General features: G+C 42.6%; 2 protein-coding genes across 2 annotated transcripts; both read right to left on the reverse strand.

The window, feature by feature from the left end:
- Window positions 1-370: 370 nt before the first annotated feature.
- LOC140070028 (olfactory receptor 5AP2-like) lies at window positions 371-1,321 on the reverse strand. Its single transcript, XM_072116359.1, has one exon. It carries the CDS (start codon window positions 1,319-1,321, stop codon window positions 371-373), a length of 951 nt encoding a protein of 316 aa, XP_071972460.1.
- A 15,450-nt stretch (window positions 1,322-16,771) lies between these two features.
- On the reverse strand, window positions 16,772-17,701 carry LOC140070029 (olfactory receptor 5AP2-like). The gene has a single exon (XM_072116360.1). The coding sequence runs from the start codon at window positions 17,699-17,701 to the stop codon at window positions 16,772-16,774; it is 930 nt and encodes a 309-aa protein (XP_071972461.1).
- Between the last annotated feature and the right edge of the window lie 3,945 nt (window positions 17,702-21,646).

Below are 21,646 nucleotides of genomic sequence, written 5' to 3' on the forward strand. Positions count from 1 at the left end.
CTCGGACGAGTATGTTCGCTCATCTCTAGACCCAATGTATGCAACAAGAAATTATCCTTCTGGAGTACAGCATAGAAATACACTTGTTAAACCACATTTTAGCCCATATACATGCCTTGTATGCCCATAACCCACAATTATTGAGAGATAAGAACCTTTTTAAAAATTTGTAGGAATCTCTGGGTAGCAGTTACACCCACCCTCAATCTGTAAAAGAATTGCAACCTCATCTGTTCATTTGTCCATATATAAGAAGCATAAACTGGTCGAGAGTGGCTTGAAAACATATCAGGATTGGTGAGTGTTCAAAAAGTTGTGCTGCCAACCAATAAGATATCTAGTAACAAGTGAACCCAAACTCATGTTCCAATTACTTTACCTTGTTTGAAGGGTTTGACAGCCTAAAAAGTTTTGTTTTGATTGTGTCTTTAACGTCCTTGTTCCTCATGCTGTAGATAATGGGATTAAGCATTGGAGTCACTGCTGTATATAGGATGGACATGATTTTGCCAATCTCAGGAGAGTATGCAGTGCGAGGTTTCAGGTACATGAAGATAATGGTGCCATAGTACAGAGACACGACTGTGAGGTGGGAGGCGCAAGTGGAGAAAGCTTTATCTTTTCCATGTGATGATATTGTCTTCAAGATGGTTGAAATTATACGGATATATGAAATCAATGTCAAGAGGAAAGCAAACAAGATAATGATTAGTGCTGCCACGTACATGACTATTTCATTGAGACGTGTGTCTTTGCAGGAAAGTTTGAAGAATGGAGGCATCTCACAGAAGAAGTGGTTGACATGGTGAGATTTGCAAAAGGGCAGTTGGAAAGTAAGGGGCGTGTGAATGGTGGCATTAGCAAAGCCCCCACCCCATGATAATGAAGCTAATAAAAAACACTTCTTCCTATTAATGATGGTTTGGTAGTGGAGTGGACTGCAAATGGCGACAAATCGATCGTAGGCCATGACGGCAAGAAGGATGCATTCTGAGGCTCCCAGGGCCATATGGAAAAACATTTGAATTCCACATCCCACCAGAGAAATACTCCTGTCCTTTGATAAAGTATTTAATAGCATTTTAGGCACAATGGTGGAGGAGAAGCAGATGTCAATCACAGAGAGATTACTCAGGAAGAAATACATAGGAGTGTGAAGCTTTGAGTTGATCCTCACTGCAGTGATCAGTAGAACATTTCCTGACAATGTCATCAGATACATGAACAAAAACAGAAAAAAGAAGATGATCTGGAGATGTGGGACATCAGACAGGCCAAGGAGGATAAATTCTCTTTGAGAAGTTTGATTTGAGTTTTCCATTATATGTTATTTGCCTGGTGAATGGTAGGAAACAATGAAATGTTATTTATAAGAAATGTATTATTTGAGAAAACCTTCTTCTACTGGTCTTCAAATCCTGGCGGAATAACCCATTCCCGTACCATAGATACGGTGGAGAAGACTTCTTGAAATTCAGGTTTGAATCTCAAAATTCTGTCCAGGTTCCATATCTGTACCCCCACTGTAACAGCCTTTAAAGGGGTTGGCACTGATCGCCGGTGTGAAATGCCACCAGCAAAGTGGTCACTTTGATAAGGATTATCACACCCTTATGATGGCTTTGCTGGCAGAACTGAAAGAATTAACACCCAAGATCAGTGCCAGCTCCGATCAATGGTGTTAAATGGCAAATGATTGGGGGAGAGCTGGACTTAAACTTCTGACTGAGCTAAGGATTTATCAGTGTTCATAAAAGGTTTTTTCAGTTATAGTGGGAACTTACAGTTATAGTGGGAACTTACAACTTAAAATATTGAGAGGACATTTTGAAAAAGCATGGTGGTCCTACATGGTCTACACCAACATAATAAATGAACAACCATAGAATATGGAGGACACGTGAATATAACAAAAAATTATCATTTTATTGAACAAAAGAACCATACATATTTTATTAATTCATACAGTTTAAAAACAGCATAAAAACAGGACAGAGCCCACAGTAAGCAGGGCACATGACCACATTGTATACACTCAAACAAAGTGGTGGAGCTTTAGGATCTCCCTTCATTCCTTGAGTACTGTGGAGGCTCGCCATAGTAGGCCAAATACCCATGCAAACAAGTGGATGTCGTTTAGCAGTTTTTTTGACTTTGTAGACCACGGATTTAATCTTACATATATACAATATGATATGTCATAACATATGAGAAAGATGTAAAGAATTGCATTGCATACAAAATAATGCTGGGTGAGCTATAGTTGTGGCACATTTCATACACCTCTGTATAGTATACAGTATTTCATACTTTATAAAAAAAATCCCTGACATTCCCTCAAGATACCTATAATGGAAATTTTATCAATTGGAGTATCAAGAAAAATGGAAACAAATATAAGCAAGCCTACTAACTGCATGAAATGTCAACGCTCTTTACTAACCCGTCCTGTGTCCTCCTCCCCTCTGTTATCCAAGCTCCAGGTTCCCTGCAGTCACTTTAACCGTGACTCTGTATATAAGATGTGGCTGATAACTGGTTCAATCAGCAGAATTTTAAATTATTAAATTATTTTGTACTGTTCCCTTATAAAGAATGGCTGGACCATTAGAGAGGACGATACACACAAGCAAAGAGAAAGGAAAAGTTGTAAGTTTGCTTATAAGTACCAAAATAATTCCACTAGAGCAGAGGGAAGAAACCAACCACCTCACTGCATTGTTCATGTTCCTGGAGCGCTGTCAGCTCCAGCTTCACTAACTGGCGACAGCGTGACTAACTGGTTCCCAGTGGATGCGGGATAACGTCTGTCTCTATGTCTCCTGGGAAGGCTGCAGCTGTCAGGCCTGTGATAATGCTGCACATGCTCACTCTCCCATCTCTCAGCTGTTCTCGGAGTGAATCTGTCTCTATCACAATGGGGAGTACTGACAGCGATATCATCCATTGCAGTATCACCACACCTGCAATCATGGAGGCAGTGCAGGAGCGGTGGTGATACGTTCTCCAGTAAGTATTGTATACCAGAGTCGAGGGTACTAGGGCTGGGCAACGGACAAGTTACATTAATGTCAAAGCATTGCATGAGTCTACATGTCTGTTGGCATCACATGAGTATAAAATGCAGATACAGCCAAGTCTAAGGCCCCGTACTCACCAGCCAGTGTGATCCGTCTAACCGGCATCCCCCTCACAGCATGTGTTGGCTGGAACCTCTGTCCTGAATACTGACCACTGGAAGTCACTCACATCCTTAGTTCGGTTCCGGTTGCTAGGTGTTCGGGACAAACGTTCCAGCCAGCACATGCTGAGAGCGTGATGCGTGTTGGACGCATCACACTCACTGGTGTGTAAGGGGCCTAATGAATTCAAGCCCCTCTTGAATTAGAACGTCTGAACATTTGAACCAATCTGCTCTTTTCACAATATTATCCATAATATACTATCCTATTGACCATTTCTCTTGACGTCCTTGATGGAACTCGAAGGACAAGTGTCTTTTTTCAACCATAATAAATAACTATGCAACTACGGTGTTTGGGATATAGTTTCAGGTGTTTGACTATTGGGGGTCCACTTATTAATCTAATGTCAAATTTGGGGTGGTGAATCTATAACTCTTCTTATGTGGTTTATAATAAGACTGTGAACTGTTTGATTGAGTCAATAAAGACTATATTTTAGCTTTGATTCTACCTTTCTTTTCCCATTCACAACTTTTTGAGGACGTGTGCGGCTTTGCAAAGTGGACTAATGATAGATTGGGATCCAATTGTCTATAAATCACATAGAATAACTATGAATGTAATAGAATAATAATGAATCTTCAGTTGGTGGAGAACCTCTACCGATTAGCTGATCATGACGCACAAAAACTCGAATATGAGCTGAGTTTTACTTCTAGCATTATATTCTTTGTGCTGGATTGACAGGGACTTAAGAGTCTTAGCACTGATCTAATATTGATGACCTATCATATGCAGTCCAGACAGTTGGGTCTAGGACCTCCCAGATAAAATTAGGACCGCATCAAGACTTCCAAGATTCCCTGTACTGTATAAAAATAGTTGGCTACCCATCTATATAATTTCTTAAATTGAGAACCTCCTGCCTAGAGATGATGCCAGGAACTATGCGTAAACCATAGATTGACTTTGCTTTGAACTCCATTGTTTCGCAGTAATGTCAGAATATATATGTCCTCTCTATATATATGATTGACACATTATACAGCGAAGGTAAATGGAAAATTTGGCAAACAATGAAGTGAAATTAAATCCCTCTCATACTAGACCTAAACTAAAATCTCTTCCTATAAATGGACTTTTTTTCTGAGTACTGTTTATCAAAACTTACCTTAGGTAGATGATGGCAAAACAGTGTCTGATCAAGTTTGATCAGCATAGAGGAAGCTATTATACCAACAAAGCCTCTTAATATATCTTGTGTTGACACCAGCTTTTAGTCCCAGATGTACAGAACTTAATTAAAAGAGGTTGTGATGTCCCTCGAGATCCCTTCTGATGATTTCCCAGTAGACATCTAAGATGTTTAAAGTTTCACTCTGTGGTCATTTAAACTCCCCTATAATTGTACTTTACAATTCATATTTCATATCATACAAATCAGAATATTAACATTTTATGTCACCATTGTCCTCTTGGGGTAATTATTGGGTTTATCTGTTTCATAACATGTAATTAATTTGAAGTCTTTTATTTCTCGGATTATGTGATTATTGTATTAATGTATTAATTTTTATGACAATATTCAATATATCGATGTGAATTTATTAAGATTGGTGTCCAATCCCCCTTCCGCTAGCACACTAAAAGGCTCCGATTTATCCATAAGCGATTGCCAGCAGGTAGACCAGGTCAGACCTTGTGGTCTGATTGGTGAGAATTGCAGGTTGGCTCTTTTGCTTATTTTTAGAATATTGTAAATAGGACATAAAATAAATCTAGTTATTTTGTAAATTATTTAGAGGACTGAACACCTGCTAAATCAAAGCCGTGATCTCTTTATCTATTTTAACTGTATCTGCATTTAACTGATCTTTATTTTATGGATTCACATACCCGGCTCCGAAGCCGGAGCAATTAAGCATGCGGAGTAGCTCCAACTTCCCAGCTGAGTATGTGCAGCCGCTGGCTCTGCATAGAGAGTCTATGCTACCAGGAGCTGTGCGCTGAAGATCTCGTGGTAGGATGAAGAGTGGAGAGGCCGGAGCTGAAGCCAGTGGTCCCTTTCAGATATTTGCATATTAGATGATTAAAAATTTATAAAGTTACAGGCCACTCAAGCATTAGGAATAATTTCACCTCCATTTTGATTTAATGACTGTCACGATCTCAAGGGTTTAACAATGTTCCTAAATTCTGTTTCTGATAGTTTGAGGGTGCAGATTTGAAAATGGGTTTAAACATATTGGGGTTTTTAAATGTTAAGTATTTAAAATTTCATTCAAAACAGTAATTATCCCCAAAATAGTAAATCCGGAAAATTCGGAAAACCGATATTCCATTTGTAAGCCGAGTGACATGTGTAAATTTTAGGGCTAAATAAACGTATAACAGACAAAATTTGACCATTCTAAATTTCACCTCCATTTTCGTTTAATTACTATGAAGATCTTAAGAGGTAACAATCTTCCTTATAGCTGTTTCTGATAGTTTGAGAGGAGCAGATTTGAAAATGGGTAGATATAAAGGGGTTTATTAAATATTAAATATAAAAAACCATTAATTATCCACAAAATAGTCAATTTTAAAATACGGAAAACCAATATCGATTTGTAAGTTGCATGACATAAAAATAAATTATCCAGACATTTTCAAAAATGCTGAAAATGTAAAGTAGACAAATGGGAAATGTTATCCAGCAACTTATTTAGGTGGTAAATCTATCTGCCTGAAAGCACAATGATTTTAAATTTCAAATTTTATAAAAAATTCATAATTTTTTCTTTTTCTTTTAATTAATAAACTCAAAACTTATCAGCCAAAATTTACCACTAAATTGAAGTACAACATGTGGAGAAAAAAACAAACAATCTCATAATTGCTTTGATAAGTAACAGTGATCAAAAGTTATAACCATATACAGTAACTCAAGTCGGAATCCCAAAAATTGCGACTGAGCATTAAATTTTAAATCGGCTACATCCTTAAGGAGTTAAAGCCCCCCCCCCCGATGTGCGGCATAATAGAACGGCGTGGTAGGGAGTGACTTGCCAACACAATACAGACACAGTGATCGGGGCAATATGACGGCTGTTCCTGATGGCCATCCATCTTACCCCGTGGGCCAGATAGGTTTCAAGCCTTCCCTCCTCGTTCATGATCACTGCTATTGGCTGATCAATGTCGACCAGTCAATAACAGCAATTTTGCTTATGACGGTCTGTAATACCGATCACCATGTCTGTAGACACAATGATCAGGGCAAGATGCTGGCTGTCCCTGACAGCCATCCATTTTGCCTCGTGGTCCAGAGGGGATTTGCTGTCTCTCCCTGTCCATGTTTGCTGCTATCAGCTTGTTCGATTCAGACCAGCCAATAGCAGCAATATCCATCTCAATGGGCATCAAAGGGGGAAATGGAAGCAACACAAAACAAAAATTGCTGCAGTGAAATGGGCCTTATCTCGTGGCATCATGCCATCTCTCAGAGAGCTCCGACGATCTGTGCACCCACTACTGGAGAAGGGTTGCCACCTGTATTCCTATCACTCAGTTCCAAAGATCCTGTAGCGAGCGGCACTGTATGCAAAAACCAGAGAGGTCTCCCTGGATCCCTTGTTAGGCATCCACTTAGTAAGGAAGGACATCAAGGCAGGCAGAAATCAGAACATGGTGTTAATCAAGTATACGCAGTCCCCTACTTGAATACCTGACTTACATACGACCCCTAGTTACAAACGGACATCTGGATTTTGGTAATTTACTGTACTTTATTCCTGGGCTACAATAAATAGCTATAACAGTTATCGATGGTGCCTGTAATTAAGATTTATTATTTTTCCTGGTTCTTATGATAATCCAACATTTTTAAAATCCAATTGTCACAGAGGCCAAAAATTTTTTGACTGGGGTTACAATTATAAAGTATACGGTTCCGACTTACATACAAACTCAACTTAAGAACAAACTTACAGAACCTATCTTGTATGTAACCCGGGGACTGCCTGTATAAGGACAAAAGGGATATCCTTGTTCTGACAACAGTTCAGGGGGACTGCAGCACCCTCACCTGTGTACAAGGTACCACAACCACTGCCCCCAATCTAGACGGCATCCTGGCTTACAATAAATACATGGGTGGGTTTGATCTGTCAGATCATGTGTGGAAGCCATACAGCGCCCTACAGAAAGCGAAGATATGGTACAAAAAACGCTGGCCGTGTACATTGTACACATGATTCTGTACAACTCTTACGTGCTGTTCCAATGTGCAGGTCATGCCATACCATTTCTCCATTTTCAAGAGTTGGGGATTAAGGCACTAATATTTGGACAAGAAGGACAGGGCCCCAGTACCTCTGGATTAGCCATCGCTGTGTGTTTTACCAGGATAACATTTTCTTTTGCTTCTAAAGGAAGGACTCAGAAAAGAGTCTGTTTCAAAAGGGGGGTTAGGACCCTGTATATTACTACGAGACCTGCGAGAACTCCAGAGTGACAAAATTTTAGTTGGTGCCTTGGTATTTTCCACCACCTTATACGCAACACATTCACAATTTACACCCAACCTTTGTTTGGAATTAATTTCAGTAAAAGGAATTATTGTGAAAATAAAATTGCTCACCATAATCCTTGACATAGGGATGTAGTTTGAAGACTAGGGTCACTTGATGGTTTTAATTTATTATAGGTTTTCTATTTCCCCTACAAGCCTCTGGATTTGTTAGCACATCTATTGTAATTCTCTAAGTTCTGCCTAAACTACACCTGGGGCTTTATCATTCCGGACCTTGCCATATTTTCTGGCTAGTGTTTAGGATAAGTCTTTCTCACGTCAGGAAACATGGCTTTCTAATCGGAGACCTGACATTTCACAGTGGCACTAACTGGGCATCACATAGCAGGCACCATACTTTTGTGTATTTCCAAAAATAATTTGGAATGGGCATCCATTGCACTTCATTTTTGGAAAGCACCTGTATGTTCAAAATGCTCATTTCACCACTTGTATTAGTCTACACCACATATTACACCTTGCTATATTCTCCAAGGGATGTGCGTTCAAAAATTAGGGTGACTTATCAGATTCTCCTCCATTTTATACCAAAATTTGCGACTTTTTACAAAAAGTAACAAATTTCACATCTGGTGATAACTCAGGGAACACAGCAGAAAACTAGACAATGGCAAACTTTGAAGTAAGACAGTTTTAGGCGCAAAAAAAGGTGCAAATGAGTACTAGCACCATGAAAAGTCTCAAAAATGTAAGAAAAAGGCAATCCAAAAACTTGATACATGTCCCCCAATGTTTTTTATTTCACAAGTAGAGATGAGCGAGCACTAAAATGCTCGGGTACTCATTATTCGAGACGAACTTTTCCCGATGCTCGAGTGCTCGTCTCGAATGACGAGCCCCATTGAAGTCAATGGGAGACTCGAGCATTTTTCAAGGGGACCAAGGCTCTGCACAGGGAAGCTTGGCCAAACACCTGGGAACCTCAGAAAAGGATGGAAACACCACGGAAATGGACAGGAAACAGCAGGGGCAGCATGCATGGATGCCTCTGAGGCTGCTTAATCGCACCATTATGCCAAAATTATGGGCAACAGCATGGCCATGACAGAGTGACAGAATGAAGCTAGATAGCATCTAAAACATCCAATAATTGACCCTGACACTATAGGGGACGGCATGCAGAGGCAGCGGCAGCAGCGGCAGGCTAGAGAGTGGCATGGCGACATACCCTAAATGGACTCAGGCTTCAAACCAATGGGTGGCAGAGAGGAAACAAAGGAGGTGAGCAAGAAGCGCTCAAATAATATCGGTACATGATAAAAGTTTGCCAGTATATTTTGTGGATTACACAGCAGGGTGGCGACAAAGTTAACATGGAAGCCATGAAAACAACCCAAAATTCTGCCTGACACAGCTCGTTTGATAAGGGGACCATGTATGGAGGCAGTGAACTAGTAGTAGATTAAAGGTGCTGCAGTTAAAACTATGTTAGTTGGATCTTGGCATGGAGCTGGCGCTCCGCTGCCAGGCGAGCTTTCGCCAATCCAAGCCCGTGTCTCTAGGGCAGTGATTTTCAACCAGTGTGCCGTGGCACACTAGTGTGCCGCGACACATGGTCAGGTGTGCCGCGGAGAAAGTTCCCCAAACTATGGTGCCCCCTGTGTTTTGTTTCCCGGCAATGTGCAGCGTTGCGCAGTCTCGGCTTCTTACAATGTAGGAGACGTGAACAATAACACATGCGCAAGCTTTGAACCTCGCACAACAAAATGATGTCACCGAGGCCGGCGCATCATCCTGAGAGCGGAGAGACTCTCACATTTGCCCACCGCCAAGGTAATGCTCACCAATAATGCTGACTATATGAGCTTTTGCCTGAGTATATGAACTGTTGGCAGAATACTCAGCATATGAGCTGGTACTTTTAGTACTCCAGCAGTATACTGCATATAACAATGAGAAATGTAGAATGACAAATATTATAGTTATGAGGCTGGAGTACTACAAGTACCAGCTCATACGCCGAGTATATGAGCTGGCACTTGTACTCTGGCCTCATGGCCATAGTACTTCTCATTGTACACCTTTATTTTGCAGCATATGAGCCACATAATAATCAGCACTATATAGTAAAAACAGGGAGAAACTGAGAACTGTTGGGGAAGAGCTTCGTGTGCGTCTTTCCACCATTCCTGCCAGGATATCCCTTTTGTGTTTATCGAAACAGGCCCAGGTTTCACACTGAGTGAGTAAAATAAATTTAGAATCTATATTATTAACAATATGTATAATAGGACTGTTTTAGTGTCATTGTGTGCTATTTTGGTTGGTGATGTGCCCCAGGATTTTCTAAGTATAAAAAGTGTGCCGCGGCTCAAAAAAGGTTGAAAATCACTGCTCTAGGCTACTCCCCAAACAGCTCTTCTAAGAACCTTTTGTATAAGATCAAGTGTAGTAGCGTTCTTATAAGTTTAGGATATGGCGGGTGAGGGGAATGTAAACAGAAGCGCAAGAAGCGCTGAAATAATATTGGTAAATGATAAAAGTTTGCCAGTATATTTTGTGGATAACACAGCAGGGTGGCGACAAAGTTAACAACTTTGATGTGGAATCCATGAAAACAACCCAAATTTCTGCCTGACACATCTCGTTTGATAAAGGGACGATGTATGGAGGCAGCTATATGGATGACTTTTGGAGGTAGCAATGGAGACAACGTGTGGAGGCTGCTATTGAGACAATTTCATTTGTATAGTGCCTGTATGTGGCAGTCCAAAAAAGTTTTCAAACCAGAGGAGCAGGTAGGTGGCCCTCCAGAAAAATGAAATAGATTGAGTGCCTGTATGTGGCAGTCCAAAAAAGTTTTCAAACCAGAGGAGCAGGTAGGTGGCCCTCCAGAAAAATGGAATAGATTGAGTGCCTGTATGTGGCAGTCCAAAAAAGTTTTCAAACCAGAAGAGCAGGTAGGTGGCCCTCCAGAAAAATTGAATAGATTGAGTGCCTGTATGTGGCAGTCCAAAAAAGTTTTCAAACCAGAGGAGCAGGTAGGTGGCCCTCCAGAAAAATTAAATAGATTGAGTGCCTGTATGTGGCAGTCCAAAAAAGTTTTCAAACCAGAGGAGCAGGTAGGTGGCCCTCCAGAAAAATGAAATAGATTGAGTGCCTGTATGTGGCAGTCCAAAAAAGTTTTCAAACCAGAAGAGCAGGTAGGTGGCCCTCCAGAAAAATTGAATAGATTGAGTGCCTGTATGTGGCAGTCCAAAAAACTTTTCAAACCAGAGGAGCAGGTAGGTGGCCCTCCAGAAAAATTAAATAGATTGAGTGCCTGTATGTGGCAGTCCAAAAAAGTTTTCAAACCAGAGGAGCAGGTAGGTGGCCCTCCAGAAAAATGAAATAGATTGAGTGCCTGTATGTGGCAGTCCAAAAAAGTTTTCAAACCAGAGGAGCAGGTAGGTGGCCCTCCAGAAAAATTGAATAGATTGAGTGCCTGTATGTGGCACTCCCAAAAATTGTTTAAAACAGAGGACCGGATCGGTGGCCCTCCAGAAAAATTAAATGCATAAAGTACTATAGCTAGAGCCAGTGGGCCCTGTCAAAAAATAGCCAGTTTCCTCTGCTTTACTGTACAAAGAGGAGGAGAAGGAGGAAAATGAGGAGGAGGAGGAGTGGATAAATTATTCAGGTTGAGCTTCCTTCACCTGGTGGAGATTGGAAATTATGAGAAATCCAGGCTTTATTCATCTTGATAAGCATCAGCCTGTCAGCGCTGTCAGTCGACAGGCGTGTACGCTTATCGGTGATGATGCCACCAGCTGCACTGAAAACCCGCTCGGACAAGACGCTAGCGGCAGGGCAGGCAAGAACCTCCAAGGCGTACAGCGCCAGTTCGTGCCACATGTCCAGCTTTGAAACCCAGTAGTTGTAGGGAGCTGTGTGATCATTTAGGACGATGGTATGGTCAGCTACGTACTCCCTCACCATCTTTCTGTAAAGATCAGCCCTACTCTGCCGAGACTAGGGACAGGTGACAGTGTCTTGCTGGGGTGACATAAAGCTGGCAAAAGCCTTGTAAAGCGTACCCTTGCCAGTGCTGGACAAGCTGCCTGCTCGCCTACTCTCCCTCGCTACTTGTCCCGCAGAACTACGCACTCTGCCGCTAGCGCTGTCAGAAGGGAAATACTGTTTCAGCTTGTGCACCAGGGCCTGCTGGTATTCATGCATTCTCACACTCCTTTCCTCTCCAGGGATGAGAGTGGAAAGATTTTGCTTGTACCGTGGGTCCAGGAGAGTGAACACCCAGTAATCGGTGCTGGAATAAATTCTTTGAACGCGAGGGTCACGGGATAGGCAGCCTAGCATGAAATCTGCCATATGCGCCAGAGTACCAACGCATAAGAATTCACTCCCCTCACTGGCCTGACTGTCCATTTCCTCCTCCTCCAACTCCTCCAACTCCTCTACTTCTGCCCATACATGCTGAACAGTGAAGAACTCAACAATGGTCCTCTCTTGTGTCTCGCCAACATTCTCCTCCTCTTCCTCCTCATCCTCCTCCACCTCCTCCGATATGCGCTGAGTAACAGACCTAAGGGTGCTTTGGCTATCAACAAGGGAATCTTCTTCCCCCGTCTCTTGTGACGAGCGCAAAGCTTCCGACTTCATGCTGATCAGAGAGTTTTTCAACAGGCCAAGCAGCGGGATGGTGAGGCTGATGATGGCGGCATCGCCACTGACCATCTGTGTTGACTCCTCAAAGTTACTCAGCACCTGAAAGATATCAGACATCCACGTCCACTCCTCAATGTAGACTTGAGGAAGCTGACTGACCTGACTACCAGTTCTGGTGGAAGTTGACATCTGGCAGTCTACAATCGCTTGGCGCTGCTGGTAAACTCTGGATAACATGGTCAGTGTTGAATTCCACCTCGTGGGCACGTCGCACAACAGTCGGTGAGCGGGCAGTTGGAGGCGGCGCTGCGCTGCCCTGAGAGTGGCAGCATCTGTGCTGGACTTCCTGAAATGCGCACAGATGCGGCGCACCTTCGTGAGCAAATCAGACAGATTGGGGTATGTCTTGAGGAAACGCTGAACTATGAGATTTAACACATGGGCCAGGCATGGCACATGTGTCAGTCTGCCGAGTTGCAGAGCCGCCACCAGGTTACGGCCGTTGTCACACACAACCATGCCTGGCTTTAGGTTCAGCGGTGCCAGCCACAGATCAGTCTGCGCTGTGATGCCCTGTAATAGTTCTTGGGCGGTGTGCCTTTTATCGCCTAGGCTCAGCAGTTTGAGCACCGCCTGCTGTCGCTTAGCGACGGCACTGCTGCTGTGCCTAGAGCTACCGACTGATGGCGCCATGCCCACGGACGGTAGTTCAGAGGAGGAGGTGGAGGAGGGGTGGGAGGAGGAGGAGGCATAGTAGGCCTGAAACACCTGGACTGAGGTAGGCCCCGCAATCCTCGGCGTCGGCAGTATATGACCAGCCGCAGGGTCAGACTCGGTCCCAGCCTCCACCAAGTTAACCCAATGTGCCGTCAGCGATATATAGTGGCCCTGCCCGGCAGCACTCGTCCACGTGTCCGTGGTCAGGTGGACCTTGTCAGAAACGGCGTTGGTCAGGGCACGGATGATGTTGTCTGACACGTGCTGGTGCAGGGCTTGGACGGCACATCGGAAAAAGTAGTGGCGGCTGGGGACCGAATACCGAGGGGCGGCCGCCGCCATGAGGTTGCGAAAGGCCTCGGTCTCTACTAGCCTATAGGGCAGCATCTACAGGCTAAGCAATTTGGAGATGTGGACATTAAGGGCTTGGGCGTGCGGGTGGGTTGCACTATATTTGCGTTTCCGCTCCAGCGTCTGGGGTATGGAGAGCTGAACGCTGGTGGATGCTGTGGAGGATCGTGGAGGCGACGATGGGGTTTTTGTGGCAGGGTCCTGGGCAGGGAGCTGACTATCAGCTGACACAGGGGAAGGAGCAGTGGTGTGCACGGCCGGAGGTGAACGGGCTTGTTGCCACTGAGTGGGGAGTTTAGCATTCATATGCCTGCGCATACTGGTGGTAGTTAAGCTATTAGTGGTGGAACCCCTGCTGATCCTGGTTTGGCAAATGTTGCACACCACAGTCCGTCGGTCATCCGGTGTTTCCTTAAAGAACCTCCAGACTTCTGAAAATCTAGCCCTCGCCGCTGGAGCCCTCGCCACGGGAGCTTCACTAGTTGACACATTTGGCGCTGATGCACCAGCTCTGGCCCTGCCTCTCCATCTGGCCCCACCACTGACTCTTCCAACCTGTTCTGACTCTCCTCCGTCTCAGAAGCACTGTGTTCACCCGGCCTATCAACCCAGCTTGGGTCTGTCACCTCATCATCCTCCGATCCCTCAGTCTGCTCCCCCCTCGGACTTCCTGCCCTGACAACAACTTCCCCACTGTCTGACAACCGTGTCTCCTCATCGTCGGACACCTCTTTACACACTTCTTCCACTACGTCAAGAAGGTCATCATCACCCACAGACTGCGACTGGTGGAAAACCTGGGCATCGGAAAATTGCTCAGCAGCAACCGGACAAGTGGTTTGTGACTGTGGGAAGGGTCCAGAAAACAGTTCCTCAGAGTATGCCGGTTCAAATGCCAAATTTTCCTGGGAGGGGGCAGACTGGGGGGGAGGAGGCTGAGGTGCAGGAGCTGGAGGAGTGCCGATTTCGGTGACATGGGTGGACTGCGTGGAAGACTGACTGGTGGACAAATTGCTCGAAGCATTGTCGGCAATCCACAACATCACCTGTTCGCACTGTTCTGGCCTCAACAGTGCTCTACCACGAGTCCCAGTAACTTCAGACATGAACCTAGGGAGTGTAGCTCTGCGGCGTTCCCCTGCTCCCTCATAAGCAGGTGGTGTCTCACCCCGCCCAGGACCACGGCCTCTGACCCCTGCAGTAGTTGGACGCCCACGTCCCCGCCCTCGTCCTCTACCCCTAGCCCTCGGGTTAAACATTTTGAAAATGAGAGTTATAACTTTAATTTTTTTTTAACTTTTTTTTGGGTTTTTTGTTTTTTTTTGTGTTTTTTAGTTTTTAAAACCAAACGATGCTATCCTATTGCTATGGCTATTTTCTAGCCAAGTATGAAAGCACACTGCTATGCCAGATGAGATGACGCTGAGTTATTAAAAAAATAAACGTAAAATAAAAAAGGAAATGGCAGACTGTGCCTAATTGAAATCCAACCCCTAATAAATTTTCCCACTTCGGTCTTTGCGATGGATATGTGCGTCACTAAGCGCAAAACACAGTGGTCGCAAGTCTCACTACAAATTGCTCACAATTTGCTAGTAGATGCACTGCAGCAAGTACAGCCACCAGCAGATCAACCAGAAATCAAATATATATAACGCTACTGTAGGCGTAAGTAAGCCGTTTGGATTCTCCTATGGCTATTTTCTAGCCAAGTATGAAAGCACACTGCTATGCCAGATGAGATGACGCTGAGTTATTAAAAAAATAAACGTAAAATAAAAAAGGAAATGGCAGACTGTGCCTAATTGAAATCCAACCCCTAATAAATTTTCCCACTTCGGTCTTTGCGATGGATATGTGCGTCACTAAGCGCAAAACACAGCGGTCACAAGTCTCACTACAAATTGCTCACAATTTGCTAGTAGATGCACTGCAGCAAGGACAGCCACCAGCAGATCAACCAGAAATCAAATATATATAACGCTACTGTAGGCGTAAGTAAGCCGTTTGGATTCTCCTATGGCTATTTTCTAGCCAAGTATGAAAGCACACTGCTATGCCAGATGAGATGACACTGAGTTATTAAAAAAATAAACGTAAAATAAAAAGTAAATGGCAGACTGTGCCTAATTGAAATCAAACCCCTAATAAATTTTCCCACTTTGGTGTTTGAGGTGGATATGTGTGTCACTAAGAGCTAAACACAACGGTAGCAAGTCCCCCTGCAAATTCCTCACAATATGGTACTAGCTGCAAATAAAAAAAAAAAAAGTATAACGTTATTGTAGCCCTAAGAAGGGCTGTTGGGTTCTTGGAGAATCACTCCTGCCTAACAGTAAGCTAATAGAACACCCTAACGCTTTCCCTGACCAGCAGCAGCTCTCTCCCTAGCGGCATCCAGACACAGAATGATCCGAGCAGCGCGGGCAGCGGCTAGTCTATCCCAGGGTCACCTGATCTGGCCAGCCAACCACTGCTATCGACGTGTAAGGGTACCACATCATGCTGGGTGGAGTGCAGAGTCTCCTGGATTGTGATTGGCTCTGTTTCTGGCCGCCAAAAAGCAAAACGGCGGGAGCTGCCATTTTCTCGAGCCGGCGAAGTATTCGTCCGAGCAACGAGCAGTTTCGAGTACGCTAATGCTCGAACGAGCATCAAGCTCGGACGAGTATGTTCGCTCATCTCTATTCACAAGTTAATATAAAAATATATTTCATTAAAAATATCTGTTTTTATTGGGAAATTTAATTTCCATATATTGAGTATAATTGTTTGATTAAAACTTTAAAATCTTCGACAAATAAGTCCTTACAATAAGAGAGCATTCATGAATGAAAAAAAAAAAAGTTGTGGGAAAATTTTAAGTTAGATTTTTTATCTTTTAAGGTTGAAATGTTTTCTGTTCATTTCTTTTGCATTGATTGAAACTAAAGGTTTTTAAACAAGAATAAACAAAACAAAAAATAAACCCTTCATAATAACCTTATCTGCTCATTTATGGTAGGTGAAAGTATTATGAAGGTTCCAAGAGAAAGACCCAATATCTAGATATCTACCAAACGTCTGGACTACAGAAGGAAATTTGTACCAGTTAAAGCACCTTACGGCCCGAATGCCTTGTATGTCAGAAAACCCAGTATGCCAAAGAATTATTAAGAGATCATAACTTTAAAAACAAATTATATTATCTCACACCAATAGTTACATTCAACCTAAAGTTTTATAGGAATTGTAACCAAACCTGTTCCTTTGACTGCCTCAGTATTGGGTGAGTTTAAAATTTGGTCGTGCCCACCAATAAGTCATCTAGTAATACGTACATTATGATCCAATTACCTCATCTTGTTTGAAAAAGTTTCATTTTGATTGTGTCTTTAACGTCCTTGTTCCTCATGCTGTAGATGATGGGATTAAACATTGGGGTCACTGCTGTATATAGGATTGACATAATCTTGCCAATCTCAGGAGAGTATGCAGTGCGAGGTTTCAGGTACATGAAGATAATGGTGCCATAGTACAGAGACACGACTGTGAGGTGGGAGGCACATGTGGAGAAAGCCTTGTCTTTTCCATGTGATGATATTGTCTTCAAGATGGTAGAAATTATACGGATATATGAAATCAACGTCAAGAGGAAAGCGAACAAAATAATGATTAGTGCTGCCACGTACATGACTATTTCATTAAGACTTGTGTCTTTGCAGGAAAGTTTGAAGAATGGAGGCATCTCACAGAAGAAGTGGTTGACATGGTGGGATTTGCAAAAGGGCAATTGGAATGTAAGGGGCGTGTGAATGGTGGCATTAGCAAAGCCCCCACCCCATGATATTGAAGCTAACAAAAAACACATCTTCTTGTTGATGATGGTTTGGTAGTGCAATGGTCTGCAAATGGCTACAAATCGATCATAGGCCATGACAGCAAGAAGGATGCATTCTGAGGCTCCCAAGGCCATATGAAAAAACATTTGAATTCCACATCCCACCAGAGAAATACTTTTGTCCATGGTTAGAGTATTTATTAGAATTTTAGGCACAATGGTGGAAGAGAAGCAAATGTCTATCGTAGAGAGATTACTCAAGAAGAAATACATAGGAGTGTGAAGCTTTGAGTTGATCCTCACCACAGTGATCAGTAGAACATTTCCTGACAATGTCATCAGATACATGATCAAGAACAGGATAAAGAAGATGATCTGGAGATGTGGGACATCAGACAATCCAAGAAGGATAAAGTCTCTTTGAAAGTTTTGAGTTGAATTCTCCATTTTTTATTATTTCCTGGTGAATGGCAGTAAACAATTAAAGGGTTTTTTTTTTTAGAAGATCTTTATTGAATGACATTGTCCTACATCATGTAGTATTATTTTTCATCTTTTTTACTTAATTCAAACCCATTCTATCTGGAACTTAGATGTAGATGTTGCAGGTGTAGACATTTTATTTGTGTTGCCAACCCTGGAATCCTCTTCATCTAAAGGGGAACTGATCTGCAGGCCCTGGAGAAGGCAGATACACAGAGTACACACTACTTCTAGCTTCAGGGGTCTGATCACTCATCAGATATTTATAACCTATTCTATGGAAATGCTATCAGAAACTATTAAAAACCATGTATTCCACTATGCATCCTTAAGTTTAGTCTCTACTCATATATCCTGAACACCCTCAGAGAGGACACTAGGCAGATTTTATGGAATTGAGTAGAAACTAAATTTAGTTGCTAAACTCTTCATCCATTTCCTGACTTGGGAAGCTAACTGGATAGTGGTGTTGACAGAAGTCCAGCTCACTTTGAATTGGGAAGATAACATGCAGTTAGTCATTCAATGGCATTCAGTAGACTTTCTTTTCTCAAGATAAGTTTTCTTGCTTTATTCCCTATGAAGATTGCCTAATACAAGACAGGACAATTCCCATATTTCCTGTATTACACATGAATTAATACATATTATGCTCTTTTCTGCTATTAAACTGATTTTTACCTATGACATACGGTGACCATAACGAGAGATCATAATGTGAAGATGAATAGAAAATTGACCTTTCTTACATTTGTACAAATCTCTCTAAAACTAGACTAAATATTCAAACCTACCTTGGATGAACTTCGCCCTTGGTTGTTTATTGGCCAATCATGAAGACACTCTGATGACAACAGGATAGTGTCTGCTCATATTCAATCAGCATGTAAGAAGCTGTTATACTGGCAATGCCTCTTCATATATACTGTGCTGACATCAATATTAAGTCCCAGTTGTATAAAACTTAAGTAAGAGAAATTGTAAAGTTCCTGAAGCTCCCTGATCAGTTATCTCCCAGTAGACATCTAAGTTGTACGTTGTACAAAGATTTGCTAAGTTGTTTATAAAGTTTTCTCTTTAAGTTGTACTTCCAAAGTGATTTTTATTATGTTCTTTAAGAAACTTTTTAACATAATCTTTAACTTTTTTTCTTACCTATATAGCTGGAATTTTGTTGGGAACATAAACACAAAATGCTCACCAATGCAGTTGAATTAATTTAAATACCAATAGCAACTTTGCCGGGGGCATTTAAATATTTAGCACCGATGATCAGTGCCGCCACCGATCGCGGTTGATACTGTTAGGGGTTTGGGAACAAAATTTAAAAATTTAGGTTCCCTCATAACTACTTGTTGTTAGTGCCAATTGTATGAAAACATGTTCATCTACTGGTTAGCTTTTTTTATTTAAAAACTGTTTTTAAGAAAACCCTTGAAAAAATTAATTTTTTTTGTAAACAGGTTAAATTTCATATAAAAGAATATATGTTTGCCACTTTATAAAGCAAATGCATCAGTTTCACTTTTTAAGATTTTTAAGACTAAGGGTATCAATAAGAAACATCCATCGGCTTTATGGCATGGGCATCTGTTTTGTGAAGTCTCCCTGACCTCCAATCTAGATGGACTATGTCAATGCCAAATATTATAGACCCAATAAAGCTGCCATGGTGTTAAGCCTTATTATTGTTATGCTATATTAAGGGAACTGACATAGCTGAAAAGGTAGGGCAGACAAAGAAAGTGAGCTCTAAGGCTAAGTCCTCTACCTTATTGCTAAGCCTACCATAAACAGTAGGTGACTTTTTTCGTGTGTTAAGAAAATTGTGCATATCTGCAGACTTTCTACACTTCACATTTTTGCTCAAAACCTATAACTCTGCACTTCACCTTGCTAAACTGGTCTATTTTACTTATATACTATCCACTCTCTCTAAAAACACCATAGGGCTCTTTGATCCTCTACACTACTTACTAACACCAAAGGTGTAGCTACCTGTCACAGACCTTGGGGCTGAAGATCTGGCCACCCACCTTAGATATAAAATTGATTGCATTCCTCAGGAAATCCACTCACTCTAAAAATCCCCTTCCCTCCGGTACCTTACCCTCTTTGCTCTCTTCCTTTGAGCTCAGAAGAAGAAGTGTCCAGGCTCTGTGCTCACCCCACCACCTGCATCAGGGACCACATCCTCTCACATCTGGTACAGTCCCTCTCCCCAGCAGTCACTTCTCACCTCACTAAAATCTTGAATCTTTCTCTCTCTTCGGGTGTCTTTCCCTGATCTTTCAAGCATGCTGTAGTTACCCCATTACTAAAGAAACCTTCTCTGGACCAATCCAGTGCAACTAACTACCAACCAGATTCTAATCTCCCTTTAATCTCCAAACTCCTGGAACATCTGTTCTATTCTCGGCTTTCCCGTTTTCTCTAAGATAACTCCTTCCTTGACTTCCTACAATCTAGTTTCCCCTCTATGCACTCCACTGAAACTACTCTTAGTAAAGTTTGCGACAATCTCTTCTCTGTTAAATCCAAAGATGACTATTCTTTCCTCATTCTTCTGGATCTTTCAACAGCGTTTGATACTGTGACACGGTGCCATTTTACTGGGAAAGATAAGAGATGTACTATCTTTTCCCTGAGTATGGAACGGAAAGGTGCCGCACATGTGTTAAACCGTACCGCTCTGTACGGCGCTATGTACCCATTGCCGCCTATAGGGGATACGTATCATAGTATATAAGGCCGGAAAAAGATGCAAGTCCATCAAGTCCAACCTTTAAGAATTAAATAAATGTTTTATCCCCATAACCCGTGATATTTTTTCTCTCCAGAAAAGCATCCAGGCCTCTCTTGAACATGTACATAGAGTCCGCCATAACAACCTCAGCCGTATATATGTCCCCCACCGGCCGTGTGAATAAAGCCTCAGTCTGTGGGTCTTGGGGTTCTGCCGGACTCTGAACTCTCCTTTGCATGGCATACTGAATCTTTTGCTCACTCTTGCCACATGCATCTCAGAAACATCTCCAGAATCCGCCCATTTCTTGCAATAGAAACCTCTAAAATGCTATTTGTTGCTCTGATTTACTAGACTACAGTTCCACTCACTAAACTTTCATCTCTACAATCTATTCTTAATGCAGCAGCCAGGTTTGCCTTTCAGAATAAACACAACACGGATGCCTCTAGTCACTGCACTGGCTGCCTGTCTCCTTCCAAATACAGTTTAAAATAATAGCCCTTATCCACAAAGCTCTGCATAATGCTGCACCTCAAAATATCTCTTCTCTCATCTCAAAACCAACCTGTGATTTTCAACCTACCAGTGATATTATATCAATCTCTACCTTAATTCGAACCTCTCATGCACGTGTCCAGGATTTCTCCTGTGCTGCAAGAATTGTCTGGAATTACCTTCCCTGGACTATCAGACTAATAGGCACCCTCCAAAATTTCAAACGTGCTCTTAAAATCCATCTCTTTAGACAAGTCTATCACACTCACTAACTGCATGAAATGTCACCTCTCTCTTTACTAATCCATCTTATGTCCTCCTAGTCACGGGTGCTCCCGCGATCCCCGTCTCGGATCGCGGGCGCACCCGTGTCCCTGCATGTGCCCCCGGACCATGGTAGAACTTACCTCCCCTGGCTCCAGCGGCGGTCTCTCTGACTTCCATGGCTCGGGGCACACGACTCCGTCTCCTAGGGCTGCCGGCTCTCAAAGATTTAAAGGGCATGTGCGCAGATAATTGGCTATAAGTTCCTTCCCCTTCCTGTGACCCTTGCCGGATCTTCAAGTCATCCCCTGTGTATCCTGCGTTCCTGTGTATCCTGCGTTCCTGTGTGCCAGTCCGTTGCTGTGTTCCTGATCTGTGTGCCAGCTCCTGCGATTCCTGAC

The sequence above is a fragment of the Engystomops pustulosus genome, chromosome 7 (assembly GCF_040894005.1).
Source record: "Engystomops pustulosus chromosome 7, aEngPut4.maternal, whole genome shotgun sequence".
NCBI classification, from domain to species: domain Eukaryota; kingdom Metazoa; phylum Chordata; class Amphibia; order Anura; family Leptodactylidae; genus Engystomops; species Engystomops pustulosus.

Coding starts and splice junctions, on each gene's coding strand:
- LOC140070028 (XM_072116359.1), bottom strand. CDS start 1,321: ATGGAAAACTCAAATCAAACTTCTCAAAGAGAATTTATCCTCCTTGGC.
- LOC140070029 (XM_072116360.1), bottom strand. CDS start 17,701: ATGGAGAATTCAACTCAAAACTTTCAAAGAGACTTTATCCTTCTTGGA.